Source organism: Lolium rigidum, chromosome 3 (assembly GCF_022539505.1).
Source record: "Lolium rigidum isolate FL_2022 chromosome 3, APGP_CSIRO_Lrig_0.1, whole genome shotgun sequence".
NCBI lineage: Eukaryota > Viridiplantae > Streptophyta > Magnoliopsida > Poales > Poaceae > Lolium > Lolium rigidum.
This window is the reverse complement of record NC_061510.1, coordinates 364,812,807-364,831,152: the sequence shown is the minus strand read 5'-3', so window position 1 is coordinate 364,831,152 and position 18,346 is coordinate 364,812,807. Positions and strand designations below refer to the sequence as shown.

The window sequence follows — 18,346 nt, the reverse complement described above, 5'->3', positions numbered from 1 at the left end:
CGTTTCCTGTGGCCCACGCGTCAGTGGCAGCATCACGACGGAGCTCTAGGTGAGAAAGGGTTTAAAGCGTCGTCTAGCTTCCTATTCCACCATTCCCATGCTGCCGCCGAGCACTGGAAAGGTTTGAGACTCACGAGGAGCGTAGTAGGATTGGACGCGCCCACCGCCCACCGCCCACCGCCGTGACATTCGCGAGGGGAGGCTCCCGGCCGGCTGGATCGATCCTCGGCGGCCGCGCGCGCGCGCTCCATGGACCTGCGCGTCGCTGCCCCCGCCTCCGTGGCCGCGGCCGCGCGCCGGGGGGTGCTCGGCGGCGGAAGCGCGAGCCTACGGGCGTTTGGCGGACGCCGGCGCAGCCTCTCCGTGCGGACGTCCGTCGCCACCACGGAGCCCGCCGCCACCGCCGCCGTCGGCGCCGTCAGTAACACATCCTCCCAGTCCCACCCTGTTTCTGTCCGTGTGGCTAGCTCTGTTCTTAACTGTTTGTGCGGGCGGGGATTCTGCAGACGGAGGATGAGGACGTGGACACGAGGAACCCGAGGACGGTGGTGGCGGTCATCCTCGGCGGCGGCGCCGGGACCAGGCTCTTCCCGCTCACCAAGCGCAGGGCCAAGCCCGCGGTCAGTACCAGCACAGCTTGATTACTCGCCCGATCAAGCCTCTCCGGCGGGTCGATGCCTTCCTCTGCGGCAAATGCGAACAGATTAATCTCATGGCTGTTGAATTGGCGCTGCGTTCCCTCCCTGCAGGTGCCGATAGGGGGCGCGTACAGGCTGATCGACGTGCCCATGAGCAACTGCATCAACAGCGGGATCAACAAGGTGTATGTCCTCACCCAGTTCAACTCGGCCTCCCTCAACCGGCACCTCTCCAGGGCCTACAATTTCAGCAATGGCGTCGGCTTCGGAGACGGTTTCGTCGAGGTACGAAATTCTGGAATTCAGATATGGACACCACTGATGCAATGAATCTTTTTGGTAGTTAACTTGATCATCTGAAATGGGGATAACTGTCTTTCAGGTCTTAGCAGCAACTCAGAGGCCTGGGTTGGAGGGGAAGAGGTGGTTCCAGGGCACTGCCGACGCGGTGCGGCAGTTTGACTGGCTTTTCGATGTAAGTTTTCTCTTGGTGTGTGGGATATATGCAAGGTGTTTAGCTTTTCAGCAATGTGGTTGGTACAAAAAAATGAGCGTGGTATTGTAGTGTCAAATGCACAATGCCATTTACCTATTTTTGGAAAACACAAAGCCACATAGACACATACACTTTTTTCAGGTAAAGATACATGCACTTGTGTTTGGTAAATGCATACTCATGTGATGAGCATTGCTTGTGCCCCTATTACGATGATTCAGTTCGAGAATCAAGAGACTGTTTGTGTTCAGATGTACTTTTCTATTCCTTGTTTTGCTTTATACTATTAGTATTCTACTGAAAATCCTCATGCTGCCACTTACATGACGGTAGCACTGCGTTTTTGCTTTCCTAGGATGCCAAATCTAAGGACATAGAGGATGTGCTGATTCTTTCTGGTGATCATCTCTACCGTATGGACTACATGGATTTTGTTCAGGTAATTACTGCATATGGATTATTTTTCGCAGTTGTCTGTCAAAGTGCATGGTTAAATTGTTCTTGCCATTTTGATATGCAGAGTCATCGGCAGAGAGACGCAGGCATCAGCATCTGTTGCTTGCCTATTGATGATAGGTGATTTCCTTTCCATCTGCACAAAATGAAGTTTTCAATACAATAATTGTCCTTGCTATGTTCGGGCAAAAGTTTGATTTTGAGCATATAGTAAACTATTGGATGTAATACTCTGTTAGTTAGTTCCCTGCGGATGCGAAACGAATAATTCTGTTTTCTATGTCAGCCGGGCATCTGATTTTGGTCTAATGAAGATAGATGACACAGGAAGAGTTATTTCATTTAGTGAAAAACCAAAAGGAGCTGATTTAAAGGCAATGGTAAGCTGTATTGGTTTGTTCATGCAACTCACCTCTCCTGTCTAAATTAGAATGAATTCTAGATGGCCAAATGCAAAATGTTTCAGTTTGTTCACACTTGAAAATGAGCATTCAAATAAAACAAAATCGAAGTTCATGAGGCATTCTCTTTTTTTGGCAGCAAGTTGACACCACTATTCTAGGCTTACCCAAGGAGGAAGCAGAAAAGAAACCATACATAGCTTCAATGGGGGTATATCTATTTAAGAAAGAGCTACTTCTAAATCTTTTAAGGTATGTCAATTCAACTTACTTGACCTCAAATTAATTTCAATTGAATATTTAATTCCATTCTTCCTGGAAGAAAAGTTTATTATATTCTCCAAATAAAAGGTGAACTTCCAAAGTTCTAGTGAAATGCCATTTGACATTTAAAGTACCAATAAAGCTGTTTAATGTTCAGATGATACCTTATGTTGCAGTAAGGTGCACTTTCCATAGAACAACTTAATCACAAGTAGATCTTAATATCTAGTGCATTGTTGTTAGGTCAGATGGCGTTTTCCCACTGCAAATGATTTTGGGTCTGAAATAATTCCTGCTGCAGCAAAAGAGATCAATGTAAAGGTACGTCAACATCGTAAGTGCCATCATTACTAGGCATGCTGTGTAAGCTTGTTTCACTAGTTCAAGAACATAATGTCTGTCACTAGTTCATTCATGTTTCCGTTATTACCTGTAAAAGATTAACATACTGCATACATAGCATGTGCTGTTGTCAGCAACTCAGCATGATATACAGATCCATTGTTCTATTGCAGTCAGACACCTAAAACTGCACAACAGAAAATAAATAAATTGAATGATGTTATTACCAGAGTATTGGCATTATAGTTCTCTGTTACTGCGCTAGCTATTTAAGTTTCAAAAATGTTAATACTGTGTTTTACGCTATATCATTTCATTAAACCTTAACTTCCATATGATGTCACTGATATCTAATATTCAATTCTTCAGGCATATCTATTCAACGATTACTGGGAAGATATTGGAACTATCAAATCCTTCTTTGAAGCAAATCTTGCCCTTGCTGAACAGGTATGCCTAATCTGTGCAAATTAATAGAAAGCTGTCTCTTTACTTTTTAAATATTTTATCAGTTCTAGCCCTTCTTCTTTTCCTTCACCTACTCTTCTACATTCTCGGTCGTGATATTAGTGTTATTCAATCTGTGGTGTAATAGTAGCTGTTATGCATATGATTGTCAATACAAGATGGAAGAATTACAATGAGCACTCTACAACAGAGTAAATACAATGTACTAACACCAATAATAAGCATCAAGCAATGAACTTTTTTTTTTGCAAGAAGTCAAGTAAAAACTTGGAAGCTTTTGTAACATGTGATCATCTTTTGATTAAACTATGCAGCCTCCAGGGTTCAGCTTCTATGATGCTAGCAAACCGATGTACACATCACGGAGAAACCTACCACCATCTATGATCAGCAGTAGTAAGGTTATATAGTATGACTCCCATCCCATCCCGCATTACTTTTTTCTTGAAATTCTGTCTGTACTATTTTAGTAGCAAATATTCTTTGCAATTCATCGTCATTACCATGGTACTTTCCCTTCACGTCCTTAATAATATAGAAATATTTGGCTCCCCTGCCATCTGACATTTAGGAGGACCATTGCAGATCACAGATTCAATCATTTCCCATGGATGTTTCTTGGACAGCTGCAGGGTAGAGCACAGTGTCGTTGGTATCCGTTCTCGAATAGGCTCCAACGTGCACCTCAAGGTCAGACCTCTTACTTGCAAAAAGCATGGAGAACAACTATAATCAAATATAGTCTTCCACAATAACAGCAAATGTGGTGTTCCATTTCTGCAGGATACGGTAATGCTCGGCGCCGACTTCTACGAAACTGATTCAGAAAGAGGCGACCAGCTGGCGGAAGGAAAGGTTCCGATCGGGATCGGGGAGAACACATCGATTCAGTATGCACACATATTTAATTCCTAGCTCATTGCACACCACATTAGACATCGTGGTATATCATTGTTCACTCCAAATATCTACATCTTGTTCTGCACAGAAAATGCATTATTGACAAGAACGCGAGGATAGGGAAGAATGTGACAATCGCTAACGCTGAGGTATGCTTGATGATATCTGCCACCTTGTTTCTTAAAGAAGAGTAGCAAAATGATCTGACTACATGTCTACATACTAACTATGATCTCCACAATATCACTCTCGCCATAAGCTGAAAATATCAATTTCTAGTGCACCACTCTTCGGAGTTTGACAGAATATGTACTGCACTGTTGAACCTGTGGCTTTCTGTTTTGTTTTTGCAGGGTGTAGAGGAGTCAGACAGGACATCGGAAGGCTTCTACATCCGATCCGGCATCACGGTGGTACTGAAGAACTCAGTGATTGCGGACGGATTAGTCATCTGAGCTGAAGAACAGGTGCTCCAGTTCAGCGAGAGAAGTCTGACACAAGGATTCACGACCGGAATTAGAATCCGTTGTACTCTTCCAATAAGATGTGTAGCAGTCGTCAGCTGTTCCTTGGGCATACAAGATCATTTGGCTCACAAATTCATGTGTCTCGCCGTACTGCTGTCAAACTCGAACATCGTTGTGAAACATGACATCAATAATGCTGAAAAACCTTCAGCCTTTCAGTTTTATGGGTTATTGCTAGTTGAACAATGTGCATTAGAAGCTTTAGTCAATTTTATGTTCTGAATATTTCTTAAATAGAAATCTCTATTCCATTAAGTGGTTAAGGTGGCAGAGCTTATGGGGAGCACGCCTTGAATATTGAATATATTTTTATTTTTATTTTTGCTGGCAAAAATATTGAATATATTGCCTTTAGAACGTCATTAATTGGGGAAAAGTTCCATTGGCTAATCATATTTTTTGCAATAAATTTATTTGCTAAAATAAGGTACCTTTGAAAATAAAGATTTTTTCTAGTTCCATTGGAAGGGAGTAATTCTTACTAAGAAAAATCTTGGTAAGTGTATTTGAAATGGGAGCATGAATTGTGGCTTTTATAATGTGGGTGAAACAATACAACGCCTGTTTTTCAATGGTTTTATTTTCTTATATTTGTGCCCCACTTTCGTTAGTACTACTCAGTTATGCCCACAATGCATAGTCTCACCTTTTCTTCCTCCCTCCAAACTAGCCTCATGAACACCCACGGAGCATTTTTTGTCGAGTCAAGGGCCCTTTGACCGTTGCTTGGTTGTCTTTCTGACATGAGAAGGGACCTTAAATTGTTCGTAGGTGAGACCACGAGTCCCTAAAATTTCCCCCTCTTCCCGTCCATCGTCCCTGCCCAATCCAGCTCCCGTCACCGACCAATCCACTACTCCACCACCTCCACTCCCACTCCGCGCCCACCCTATAGGAACCGGATCGCTCGACTTCGTCCCAATGACCACGATGAGGATTGGATCCATCTAGGATCAAATTACTCCTGGATTCCAGCTAGGCAAGTACAAAATATATGATCTAACGACTAAACATGGATTCACTTAGCTAGGATTTGACAATAGGGCAAAATTTTGTTGCTTACCTGACTGCATTTTTTTCCATCTAAGATGGATCCGGAGGCTGCATATTGACTAGCAGTGGAGACTGCATCCGAAGATTGCAATTCCAAGGAATAACACAACAAGAAACACCCGAAACAAGATAGTGAACCAACAAAAAAACAAGAACAAGAAAATGTTTGATGTACAAACAATTTGAATTTGAACTTTAGAATAATTTTAATTTGAAGTCGAATGTTGTAATAATTTGAATTTGTTACTATGTGCAAGCTTGAATTTGTTATGTTGTGCAAACTAGAACTTTTACATACCAAAATAGGTCATTTGATTTGAAACTCAAGATAAGTCATACATGATTGACCATTTTCAGGACAGTTTAATAAAAGAATCACATCAAGTTTGGTATTTTCCATGACAACTAAGTCACCTGAAAGAACTCCATGCGAAAGGACTACATTTTTATTTTTTGATATTTATTCAAAATGGGGTCCAATTTTTGGCATGTCCATTCATAGGAAAGGATTGAATCTTCCAACTTTATTTGTGGCTACTTCCGAATCCTACTTGGCTACCTAAAAATTATTTTGGACAACTTTTAGGGCTAAAATTTTCTTGCTCTTGCTACAGTTAAACGATCTTCCTCCGATAATTCATCCAACCCAAGAATAGCGATAATGTCCTGAAGTTCTTTGTAACGTTGTAAAGTTTCCTTAACTCTTTGCGCAGTTTCATAATGTTCGTTGCCAACAATCCTAGGCTGTAACATAGTTGAGGTTGAATCTAAAGGATCTACTGCTGGATAAATACCCTTGGAGGCTAATCCTCTGGAAAGTACGGTAGTAGCATCCAAATGTGCAAATGTTGTGGCAGGAGCAGGGTCGGTCAAATCGTCTGCAGGTACATAAACTGCTTGAATCGAAGTTATAGATCCCTTTTTAGTAGAAGCAATTCTTTCTTGCAAAGAACCCATTTCTGTACTAAGAGTAGGTTGATAACCCACTGCAGAAGGCATTCTCCCTAATAAAGCGGATACCTCCGATCCTGCTTGAACAAAACGAAAGATATTATCGATGAATAAAAGCACGTCTTGCTTATTAACATCTCGGAAATATTCTGCCATAGTTAGGGCAGTTAAACCAACTCTCATACGAGCTCCCGGTGGTTCATTCATTTGGCCATAGACTAGAGCTACCTTTGATTCCTCAATATTTTTTTCATTAATTACTCCGGATTCCTTCATTTCCATATAAAGATCATTTCCTTCACGAGTCCGTTCCCCGACTCCACCAAATACGGATACGCCCCCATGAGCTTTAGCAATGTTATTGATTAATTCCATGATGAGTACTGTTTTACCTACAACGGGTTTTCCAACAAGCCGTACAAGGAGCTCTAGGAACTCTGAATAGTTGTTTGAATACCGAGTTACATTTCCATACGATTCGTGCTAATGTTGGCATTCTCGGGTCCATGGAATGGAAGAGATAATTAAATTAATTAGGCTTTGAGCTTCTACTTTTGTTTAGAATTTAGGCATTATTTTCCCCCTTGCTTCCGAAAAAAGAGTAAAGAAATACTAATGGCAACTCTTCGAGTCGACGAAACTATAGGACACTTGCAGTTCAAATTTGAATTAATTTCGGAAAATGTCTAGAAACTCATTTAAATGGGAAAAGTAGCTAGAAATCAAGAAAATCGTCACATATGGTGTAATTTTTGTTCAAATTGGAATGGTGCCAGTCTCCATCATGTTATTTACATTTGGTTGACAAAAAACCTAGTTTTGGCAACAATAAAAAGGAAACTCATTTGTAAGGGGGGAAATGGAAAATCGATTTATTGTGACAAAAATTGGATCCTCCTTTTGGAACTTTATCTACCATGCGAGGATGCACCTTTGTGATGTAGGCACACTATCATAAACCACGCCACATATATGGCTCTCCTCATGGTTGGCTTGAAAGTCAAGATAAGCCATATATTTTGACAACACATTTTTGAAAATAAGTTATATTGCAAGTTTGGAATTTTTTAGCAACTATGGCACATAAAAGGACTTTATGCGAACATAATTTTTTTTTAAAAATCTTCATTTTATTTGATATATTCCAAAATGGGGTAAAAAAAATATTGGTAGGGTCATTCATATCAAGATGTTGGATCTTCCAACTTTGTTTGTGGCTATTGCATAAAATCACATTTGGGTACCTTAAAATGAATTTGGAAGATTGCATGACCAAACTAGAGAACACTTGTAATTCAAATTTGAATTAATTTATGAAAATGTCCAAAAACTCATTTAAATTTCAAAGGTACCAATGTTGCAAATATGCTTGAAAATTTGTTGGTATGTATTAGCAATAATTTAAGCACAAATCTATGTGGGGGTATGCGCTTTATGTTGGGTTATTTGGATTGGTCGGAATGATATGTTTTTCTTACTGGCTATCCAAATGGTTATCCATTGGATCTTTACGTGGTCGTTATGTAAGCCTTTGTAGGAGTGGGATACTCGGTGCAACAATATGGAGATGGTGCATGTACCCTTTTGGGACTTTTGACAATAGGTAAAGATGTGTGCACTAATTAAGTGGTGTAGAGGCTGGGAGCTTCCTTCCATTTTTGGAAAAAAAAAACCGTTAACTAGTGCATGCAACTCAATCATCAACATGAATGATTGGAAAGTTTTTCCTGCACATATGTCAAATTTCCTTCTCCCTCCATCTCTCTCATCCTGGTTTCCCTAATGCAGGATATGTAGTACTTTTACACTAAGGCAGCTTAAAGCACATTTCGATTTTTTTTATAGGATTATGATGATGTGTAAGTCATATTAAAATATATGCATTGCGATTTTTGATAAATTTTAAACTAATATGTTAAAATTTGTGATGTTTAGAATGATAACTGGGAATTTTGCATGTGAAGTGTCACCCCTATTATGTAGTTCTAGATCCACCGCGGGCTATAAACAAATGAAAGTCTAAGCCATAGTTCATGCCCCTTAAATACTTCTAGAACTAGTGTAAAACTTAGACTACCCACAATGAGAGTATCATAACTAGTATCATGCATTTCATGCATGCAAAATGCTGATGTGTCAGTGCAATTAAGGATGAGAGAGAGAGAGAGAGAGTAGTAGTATCATAGGTAGATACTGTATCATAGCACATACTACTAGAAAAATTAATGTCAAGTAAATCTTGTACGTATATTTGCATTAAGATTCTACAAAACACTGTGATACTAGTATATGATACCATGTATTATGGAGATAGTAACATGTAGTAGTATCATACTATGCATTGTAACTAGTTTTATAAAATGCCCTAAAAATACTTACAAAACTCGCTCCGAAGGTTACGAGGTAATCGAAAAACCGCTGTCCAGCTTTAGAGACGGAAAGCCGAAATGTGTAGCCCTGAGGCACACTGGTAAATGCGTGTACATAATCCATCGCACGTGCGCGCTCCTGCCCATCCCCCACACGTGTGCGCCCGGCCCCTCTCTCCCGGGTCCCGGCCCATCCCGACCGTCCGATCCCCAGCCGATGGCGGCGGAGCCCGCGGCGGACGGCCGCGATCCCCCGGCGACCGCGGCTCCCGGCGACGACGACGCCGCCGCGGCGGAGGCGCTCCTTAGCGCGGCGTCGGAGCAGCTGACCCTGGTGTACCAGGGGGAGGTCTACGTCTTCGACCCCGTCCCGCCCCAAAAGGTCCTGCCTTCTGCACCGTTCGCTTCACTTTTGTTTTCCGTTGGTGCCGTCGTTGAACCGTGTTGACTTTGTCTGGGATTGGCGAGCGCGGGCGCCTAATTGCGATCAGTTAATATAGACGTTTATTGGTAGAATTCGATCGTTCCATGGATTATCATGTTCCCTACGGTCGAATGTGGCTATGGAGATGATTCCCCCCATTTGCAGCCGAGTAGCATCTGTCGAATTGCACTGATGAAATGGTGTTTTATTGATTGAACTTTCAGAGGAATTGGTTATGCCTTAGTATATAGATAGTCTTTTCTATTTGAAGCAAACAGGGAATGTTTGCACCGTTGCAGAATTGGACGACTTCGCCAAAAGATGTGTCCTCTATGACTGTTCTGTCGTTCTAGCTTTTAGGGAAAGGGGCTAATATGTGCTTACATTTGGTTAACTGTCATTACTTTGGCTATGCCTATCCTCTCTTGGTGGAATCGAGTTTTCTGTGCTCAGTTGTTGAACTATGTGCTATTTTCTTCGATAGATTTCAGACATTCCTCGCCCCGGTACCATTGACTGAAACCACCAAACTTACAGCATCCAGGTTTTGAAGTGCTCGGGGAGCTCAAAGTGTAACACCCAGATATTTTACCAAACTACAGAGGCTACTCCCATTACAGCATCACAGCAAACGATCTAGCAGAGAACACTATTGACAGCTAAAGGAAGACAGGCACTAGCCCCTGGGTACAACCCTGAAGTGTTCTCCATCTCCAATCAGCGCCAGCGCGTTCCTCCAGTGTCCTTGCTAGATCAGCTGCAGTAATCTTCCAGACATCTCCATCAGAGCGAGGATGTGTTGGAGTACGTAATAGGCTTGGTATGGTGGTATACCCCGTTAGTCTTAGGGTTAATTAGAGATAAGTGTCGTTTGCTTAGGGGTCAAGTAAACCTCTCTATATAAGGAGAGGAGACGTATCAATCTAATCAAGCAAGGATTAAGAAGGAAATCCCTTTCCTCTTGCCCGGCCATGGGCAAAAGGCCCCCGGCCGGCCTTCTCGCGCCCTCGCAGCCCTCTCTCTCCCTCCCAAACCCTAGCAGCCACATAACAGGATGATTCTGCAACACCACTTCCATCTGTGTCTTCGAGCGCTTCTCCGGTGTCAGCCAGGATTTGGCCACAACACCTGCATACCAGGCCATGGAGCACGGGCCAATGCCTCCAGAGTGTTCACCACTGTGTTCAGACGTTTTGCCTGCTTGATGTGCTTTAATGATTGATGTGATGTGGTGAAGTGGAGGTTAGTATGGTTGATGAATAGTTGATCAGATGCTGCGATATTTGGTTAAGTATGATTTTCTTAAATAAATTTTGTAATTATCTCCTGTAGACTATCAAGTTTGGTTGCCTAACGTAACTGAAACTGCCATTCCTGTTGTCTTGTTTTTGTCAAATTTCTTACGTTTTTCTTTTGCTCTGCTAGGGTTATGCTTTATTGCGTTTGTGTATCCATTTATCTGTTATTACAATGTTTTTTTCAGGTGCTATATTTGAGTGTTAGGGTATGGTTGTTGATGGTCTTGGGACACAGTTATTGCTTCGACAAAAGACCCACCATCTTAACATGTTAGCAGGGTATAGCCTACTAGGTGGTTGTACTGAATTGGGAAAAAATGGAAGTCCATTTTCTCTGTTTCTGTGCACACATGCGCTCTGGGGATATTTTCTTCGAGAAAAAAAACGTAAGAAGCTCCGCGTCTTGATGCATTTATACAAGCGAGATGGAGTTTTTGTACCACTGGGGGGCGATGTCACGAGACCCACTTCTGGCCTTCACCCATATCCGGCCCTCGTCCTGATCGGGTTGTGCAGACTTGCGATGTTTGTCCATGCGGCATAGATGTCAGCAGCGTTGCGCTGCTTCCAGATATACCACGCCATAAAGATCACTACAGAGGTTGCTCTTGCGTGAGGCAGGAGGGGAGTGGTGGACGGTCTGTTGTCACCAATGCACAACGTTTTCTCTCCAACAATGAGCTTGGATGGTCAATCGGATCCAAGAAAGCACTCGTGCCATAAGGTGCGGGGAGAAGGTATACCCGTGGAGGAGGCGGGACATGGTCTCCTCCGGGTTTTTAATTGTGTTTTCTGGATCTAGCGTAACAAGTTTCCGTTAGAAAACAGGCATTCTTATGATCATTAGTTTTGGTCTACCTTAATTCATCAAATAGAGTTATACTGTATTATTTAAATAGAAAATCTTTGCAGATGCAAAACATAAAAGCCTCTGTTTTATCTTTATCCTTATATAACACAAAAAGGGAAATTAATATAGCATTAAGAATCAGATAGTGGCATGAATTGCGTATATATAAGAGCATTTAATGCTCCTGGTGAAGGATTTACTTGAACAAGAACTGTAAATCGACATATGCCTTTAAATAAATAACGGTTAATTTCTGTGATGTCAGTAAGGATGATGTGCATTGCATGCAGTTAACCTGTTATGAATAAACTCTCTGTGTGTTAAATAGTTGTGGTACCATTAGATTGAAGTTTTTATAAGGCACAACTGATGTATTGACCATGTGACCTTGCCCACAATAACTCAATATGATGTGCTGTACCTATCTTCATTGCTTATCTTTTCAGCTTTTCCTGTTCTATGTCAGTTGTGATGCGACCATATTAAGTTTAAAGGGCCATCATATAATAAATTCACTTTTGACAAATCATCGATCAAGTGTTTGGGTGATTATATCTTCATGGTCATTTGTAGTTGATTTGTTTTACACTTTTGAGTAGCTGTTTTCTTATTGTTATACAGGTTCAAGCTGTTATATTGGTGCTTGGAGGGTGTGAGGTGCCTCCTGGTTTAGTAAGCATGGCCGGATCTACCGTGTATGGTGAAAAGGTATCATCAGCTGTAGAGTTTCTATAACAAGGTTGTGTGAATATTTCTAGTTTCTCTAAGAGCTTTATCTCATGTCTGCAGAGTACAACTGTGGCTGCCAAAAGGGTTGCTTCTTTAATAAGGTTTCGCGAGAAGAGGAAGGAAAGATGTTTCGATAAGAAAATAAGATACGGTGTGCGCAAGGAAGTTGCCCAAAAGTACAGACTCATTACAAGCCCATTCTCTTCTAGGTGTTGCCATAGAGTTATTAGCTTCTTGGATACAAAAACTGTAATACATTATGAAACAAGCATAATTTGATTACTTACCACACGTTTAGACCATAGAAATGAAGATGTACTGCTTTCTGCATTCACAATGCCACAATCTTCTTTGACAAAAAACTAGAATTTAACCTAATTAATCAATCTCTCAGCGTCATGTCTACCCTACCATTCTGAGACAACTTGTGGTCTTGAATAGTTACCCAATCACTAATGTTCGAGCATAAATTTTAAGTAGTAGCATGTCAAATATGCATAGTGGAATGTTAATCTCTGACAATATCGGTGCACCAGAGGTTCTAACTAAAGCATTCTGATACATTACTAGTCTATTTGTTTGTAATTGCTAGCTTTCATGGTTCTCATAAGCAAAGTTGGTTATCAAACCTTGACATTTGTTGGTTTAGGAAGAAATATCACGTTACTGTATGCATGAGTTGGCACTGAATCAAGCAACTAATTCAGATTTCTACAGCCTTGATTTATCCTTACCTTGGAAGCCAATCATCTTCTGCTTACTGTTCCTAGTATAAATCCATATCTGGCACTCAGGAGACTGCTCTGATCTTTGTTGTGTTATGGATTATTTATTTCATACACCCAATATATATACTCATTCACTATCACTATCAGGATGAAACGGCGTAAGGGGCAGTTTGCTGGCAGGGCAGATTTTGGTGATGTTGCATGCTCTCCTGCAGCTTGTGTCTCCCCAGCTTATGGTGAGGATGATCATTTCCGAGAAACCCAGTGAGTGAGTTGTGATGTGCAAATCATGTTTTATGTTTTTATATGCACAAGTTTTTCCCTGTGTTTATTGTGTGATAATGTTGGTTTGCTTCCTTAGTTGCCAAAACTGTGGCATCAGCTCACGGCTTACTCCAGCAATGCGTCGGGGGCCAGCCGGTCCAAGGTCCCTCTGCAATGCTTGTGGTCTAATGTGGGCAAATAAGGTACTTTCTTCACTTTAGTAACCTTTGATGCCTGCTATGTTTCCTCTTTGTAAAAGCATGTAAAAAAGGCAAAAGCTGCAATGCTTGTGAATCTAATAAAATTCCTAAAATTGCAACTTGCTTGACAAATTTCCTTACCTATCACATGCTGATGTTTATGATCCCTACTTTCGATTGGCCACATTTCTACTACTTACACACAAATAATTTCAGGGTACTCTAAGAAGTCCTTTGAATGCCCCCAAAATGACCGTGCAGCAGCATCCCACTAACCTGAGTAAAATGGTGCGTCAGGTTTGTGCTATGACTTGTTCCATTGAACATTGCACTTACATTATATTTGTGTTTCTTCTTGCGCAGGACATTGCGAATGATGAAAAAGCAATTGTTTGTGCTGAGCATAATCATACCACAATCAAAATGGACGCTGGGATGTAAGCATTCCCCCCTTCACTGCATCTCAAAGTCACAGTCTAACAGATAATAATTATGGTCCTTAGGGTTTAAATGGGAAACTTTAGGAAGACTGACTTAATTCAGTTTTCTCAAAACACCAATTATGTACCATCATCTAACCCTGAAGTTTCTTGATCAGGAGTCCAGAACAAGACCAGAAACCTGAACTGCGCCCAGCAACGGAAGACAGCATGACAGAATCATGACACTATGACAGGTCTTCAACTTCAAGTGTATAAACTGAGACATAGGATTGTCAGATATTCCTGACTTAGAGTGATGTGTAAGGCAGCAAAACTAACAAACGCATGCATTACAATGTGCCATATGTATCCCCTCCATGAAATTACACTGTACCCAAATTCGGAATGCACAAAATCTAGCAATGTAATCTATTTTAACATTCTTGGCAGTTATCTGCTAGTAATTTAAAGCTGTAAGATTTACCTTGGAAGAAAAATGGGAAAAAAATAATATAAGTAGAATCTAGTCATGGTCTGACTTGAACCTGAGTATGTACATCGCAAAAAAGAAACAGTTGATTTCAGTCAGGCGGCAAAAATTGTGCTGGGGATTGATATGGTATTCTCTGGAAGGGGAGGAAGGCGTGGCTACATGTCTGCACCCCTAGGAACCTAGGAGCGCGAATCAGGATCTTCTGAAAATCACGCTCTCAATCTCAGAGCAAGGTGGCGCTGGCTGATAACGAGAGACCCTGGAGGCGTTGAACGAGTTTTAATGAGTTGCCTGCCATCTTTGCTCGGAAATGCAATTGAAGTTGGGAAAGGCGAACAACTGCACTTTTGGTCAGTTAAATCGATCAGTGGCCGTGGTGTGGAGGAAAATCGCCCCTTTGATCAAGTCTTTGGGTAGCCACAAATTGAAGCATGAGCTTGGCATCTTTCACATCGATGACAACCTCTGCAGTAGCTAGAAAAAGTCTCCCCAAAATAGTAGTGGGAGTTGTAACAAGTTGACGTCGGCAGGACATAGACGTGGCAACAAATTGTTTCACTGTGCAAGGTTGAAAATGTACTGAACTAGCTAAGTAATAACCATGATTTGCTAACATACTGTAATACGAAACAACCACATTAAATCATTAGGGTCATGTCAGTTTGGTCACTGCGTCCATTAGAGCACCCACGGTCCATAATCCTTTTTATTAGATATTTATGTATTTTTCTATTACACTTAGCAAAATTAAACATTTTTTTATTTCCTTACAACTTATTCGCTCAACACATACATATTGGCGCTACATATTTTTATATAACATTTGCATTTCATAATAACTTATTCTATCAATATACTATTAACACTAATATATGCCCCATTACACTTAGCAAAACTAATTACATTTTTTACTTATTTATAACTCATTGTGAATATATCAGTACATGTATAGTCTATATCTTTTCTACACTTAGCAAAATTAACCACATTATCTATTTTGTATTGATCATTTGATTGAACCATACTATTGTAACTCGTATATCTATAGTGCAAGCAAAATTAACAAGGTTACACTATCCTTGAATATGAATGTAAGATGTAGTATTATTATATTTTCGCATTGCAAATACGCTTACTCGATTTGAACCACATTTTGCAATGACAGTCATTTAGTCAACTCATTTATATCGAAGCATTGCCCTCTAATAACCCTTTGTTTAGTGAATCTTCTTGGAACTAACAAAAACATAAAGGGGGAATCATATGCCACCATGGATTGGTTTATGCTACTTAGATTTATAGTTTATATTGATATGTGTTGGCATCAATTCAGTATTTTTAACTATCTTGCTAGAGAGGGATTTACGATGTATATATACTCTAACAAATATCTTGATAGAAGTTTCTAGTGTTTGTAATTTTCTAGCGTGTGTGTTAGTAAATAGCTAACTAAAGACATGTCTACAATTATTTTCTCGAATAGTCGACATTTCTTGTTTACCTTTTTTTATCATGAAGTAATTGTTCTCTTTGTTGCATTTTTCTTGCAAACAATTATCTTTCATGTTGCATCGATACACGCCAATTCTCGGTGTTACAATAGTCCAATAGATAGTCTGGGGATTGATAAAATAACTTGTGGTTGAGGTTACTGTCTGGTGGCGTGGCAACAGGTCTGCACCCCCAAGACTAGGAGGACCCGAAGGAACCTGCAGATTGTGAAAGTTGGCTTTCAGAGCAAGGTGGTGCTGGCTGCAAATCTGCAACGAACTGATAACGCGAGATCCTGGAGGCGTGGAGCGAGTTTTTTTTTTCGAGGATGCGTGGAGCGAGTTTAACTTGCAGTCAGAGTCAGGCGCGCATCAGAATCCGGTACGCATCGGATAGATCCTCTTTGGCGACTTCGGCTGCTGCTGCCTCGCGGACTGCAGCTCCTGGTCGACCTCGACCATGGTGGCGCGCGACACGGGCGTGTCGCCAGCCAACGCACGGCCGTAGGCCTCGTCGTCTTCCACGCTACCGCCGCCGTCCAGCGCCTTGCGCACGACGCGATGTATGTCGTACGACGTCAGCTCGTCCTGATCGGTGAGCTTCTGGAGCGCACCTCGAAGCCCGAGAGCAGCGGGGTCGCCGCCCCCTCCAGCACGAAAAACTGGGCGCCGCACCCTTCGCCGTCGTCGTCATCATCCTCGTAATCGGGGACGCTCTGCTCGTCTCGCTAGCTTCGCGCGCCGCTCAGATCGAACTTCCCGAACTGGCGAACTCCATCTCCATGTCACGCCCGCGCTCTCGTCGTGGTCCTCCATCAGAGTCCGACTCCTCCTCGAACGCGTCGCGACGACATAAGGCGAAGGCGGAACTCGACGCCGCCGAGCATGCCACCTTCCTCTCCCGGACACGCAACGCGCTCGCCGTGATCTGCGCCGTGACCTCCGGGCGCAGCGTGATATTATATTTGTGTTTCTTCTTGCACAGGACAGTGCGAACGATGAAAAAGCAATTGTTTATGCTGAGCATAACCATACCACAATTAAAATGGACTCTGGACGCAGCCAATTTAAAGGCAACGGTACCTACCGGTGTCACATCTACCGTCAATTCTTTGCTTCAAGATTGATGAGGCTTTTGACATTTTTCTACTATAAAACTAATAATTGAAATGCAAGTGAAACTTTTATGAAAATAAAATGATACATGAAAAACATTGTGAAACTGTCTGAAACTGATGATGTCTCTACAATTTGTTTTACAAAAATATTCGTGTTTCAGTTATGTTTTAAATATGTTTCTCATTTGTGAAAGAATTAGTCAGCACATAGCTGACGTCACTTCGGTAGGTGCCGTTGCCTATAAAAATTGATTTTCGGCCACTGAGATGTAAGCAGACCCCCTCCACTGCATCTCAAAGTCAGTCTAGCAGATAACAATAATGGCCCTCGGGGTTTAAATGGAAAACTTTAGGGACCCTGACTTAATACAGTTTTATCAAAACATCAATTGTGTACCATTATCTAACCTTCAATTTTCTTGATCAGGAGTCCAGAACAAGACCAGAAACCAGAACTGCGCCAGTGACGGAAGACAGCATGACAGAATCATGACACTATGACAGGTCTTCAAGTGTATAAACTGAGACATAGGTTTTTGTCAGATATTCCTGACTTAGAATGATGTGTAAGGAGCAAAACTAACAAAAGCATGCATTACAACGTGCCATATTTACCCCCTCCATGTAATTACATTGTACCCAAGTTCGGAATGCACAAAAAAATCTAGCAATGTAATCTATTGTAACATTCTTGGCAGTTCTCTGATAGTAATTTTAAAGTTGTAAGATTTACCTTGGAAGAAAAATGGAAAAAAAAATCATACGTAGAACCTAATCGTGGGCTGACTTGAACCTGAGTATGTACATCGGAAAAGGAAACGGTTGGTTTTTGTCAGGCGGCAAAAATTGTGATGGAGATTTATAAGATAATTTGTGGCATTCTCTGGACGGCGAGGAAGGACTTCAGCGTGGCAACATGTCTACAACCCTAGGGGAGCACGAATCGGCATCTTCTGAAAATCACGCTCTCAGTCTCGGAGCAAGTTGATGCTGTTCTGCTGGCTGTTCTGCGAGGAACTGATAACGAGAGACCCTGGAGGCGTGGGACGAGTATTAACGCAGCTAGGAAAGGAGTTGCGTGCCATTTGCTCGGCAATGCAATGCAAGTTGGGGAATGGCGAACAAATGCTCTTTTGGTCAGTTAAATGGATCAGTGGCCGTGGTGTGGAGGAAATCGCCCCTTCGATCAAGTCTTTGGGTAGCCATTAGTGGGAGTCATAACAAGTTGATGTTGGCAGGACGTATGAGACATGGCAACAAATTATTTCACTCTGCAAGCTTAAAAATGTTTTTTACGAACAACCATGATTTGCTTATATATTGTAATAATAAACAACTACATTAAGTCATTATTAGGGTTGGGTCATATTGGTCACTTCGCCCTTTAGAGCGCACGCCTTGGCGCATATATGGATGCTAATTGAGTCACTTACTGCAAGCACTAAACTTCGGCGACTAAGTAGCC

At 41.7% G+C, this 18,346-nt stretch overlaps 3 protein-coding genes across 5 annotated transcripts; 2 read left to right on the top strand and 1 right to left on the bottom strand.

The window, feature by feature from the left end:
• The first annotated feature begins 234 nt into the window (after positions 1-234).
• LOC124704210 (glucose-1-phosphate adenylyltransferase large subunit) lies at positions 235-4,656 on the top strand. The gene is made up of 15 exons (XM_047236449.1): positions 235-417; positions 507-620; positions 750-923; positions 1,021-1,113; positions 1,490-1,573; positions 1,655-1,710; positions 1,877-1,970; positions 2,131-2,243; positions 2,504-2,576; positions 2,967-3,047; positions 3,380-3,466; positions 3,651-3,755; positions 3,849-3,955; positions 4,054-4,114; positions 4,319-4,656. The coding sequence occupies exons 1-15, from the start codon at positions 250-252 to the stop codon at positions 4,418-4,420; spliced, it is 1,512 nt and encodes a 503-aa protein (XP_047092405.1). The 5' UTR covers positions 235-249; the 3' UTR covers positions 4,421-4,656.
• A 1,477-nt stretch (positions 4,657-6,133) lies between these two features.
• Positions 6,134-6,886, bottom strand: LOC124697353 (ATP synthase subunit beta, chloroplastic). The gene has a single exon (XM_047229958.1). It carries the CDS (start codon positions 6,869-6,871, stop codon positions 6,134-6,136), a length of 738 nt encoding a protein of 245 aa, XP_047085914.1. The 5' UTR covers positions 6,872-6,886.
• A 2,181-nt stretch (positions 6,887-9,067) lies between these two features.
• Positions 9,068-17,419, top strand: LOC124704208 (GATA transcription factor 19-like). 3 transcript variants are annotated; one of them, XM_047236447.1, is made up of 8 exons: positions 9,068-9,247; positions 12,059-12,145; positions 12,227-12,342; positions 13,042-13,158; positions 13,256-13,361; positions 13,575-13,646; positions 13,722-13,795; positions 17,309-17,419. In XM_047236447.1, exons 1-8 carry the CDS (start codon positions 9,083-9,085, stop codon positions 17,346-17,348), a joined length of 777 nt encoding a protein of 258 aa, XP_047092403.1. In that variant the 5' UTR covers positions 9,068-9,082; the 3' UTR covers positions 17,349-17,419. The 3 variants fall into 3 exon arrangements, with proteins under 3 accessions (XP_047092403.1, XP_047092402.1, XP_047092404.1); XM_047236446.1 differs by lacking the exon at positions 17,309-17,419 and adding an exon at positions 13,957-14,088; XM_047236448.1 differs by lacking the exons at positions 9,068-9,247; positions 17,309-17,419 and adding exons at positions 11,160-11,324; positions 13,957-14,087.
• The last annotated feature ends 927 nt before the right edge of the window (positions 17,420-18,346 follow it).

What these genes read in the sequence shown, in the direction of transcription:
- LOC124704210 (XM_047236449.1), top strand. Translation starts at nt 250, where the DNA reads ATGGACCTGCGCGTCGCTGCCCCCGCCTCCGTGGCCGCGGCCGCGCGC. An exon ending in AGCGCAGGGCCAAGCCCGCG is followed by an intron (nt 621 to 749) that starts GTCAGTACCAGC and finishes CCCTCCCTGCAG; the next exon opens with GTGCCGATAGGGGGCGCGTA. An exon ending in AGTTTGACTGGCTTTTCGAT is followed by an intron (nt 1,114 to 1,489) that starts GTAAGTTTTCTC and finishes TTGCTTTCCTAG; the next exon opens with GATGCCAAATCTAAGGACAT.
- LOC124697353 (XM_047229958.1), bottom strand. Translation starts at nt 6,871, where the DNA reads ATGGAATTAATCAATAACATTGCTAAAGCTCATGGGGGCGTATCCGTA.
- LOC124704208 (XM_047236446.1), top strand. Translation starts at nt 9,083, where the DNA reads ATGGCGGCGGAGCCCGCGGCGGACGGCCGCGATCCCCCGGCGACCGCG. An exon ending in CGCAAGGAAGTTGCCCAAAA is followed by an intron (nt 12,343 to 13,041) that starts GTACAGACTCAT and finishes TATCACTATCAG; the next exon opens with GATGAAACGGCGTAAGGGGC. An exon ending in GATCATTTCCGAGAAACCCA is followed by an intron (nt 13,159 to 13,255) that starts GTGAGTGAGTTG and finishes TTGCTTCCTTAG; the next exon opens with TTGCCAAAACTGTGGCATCA.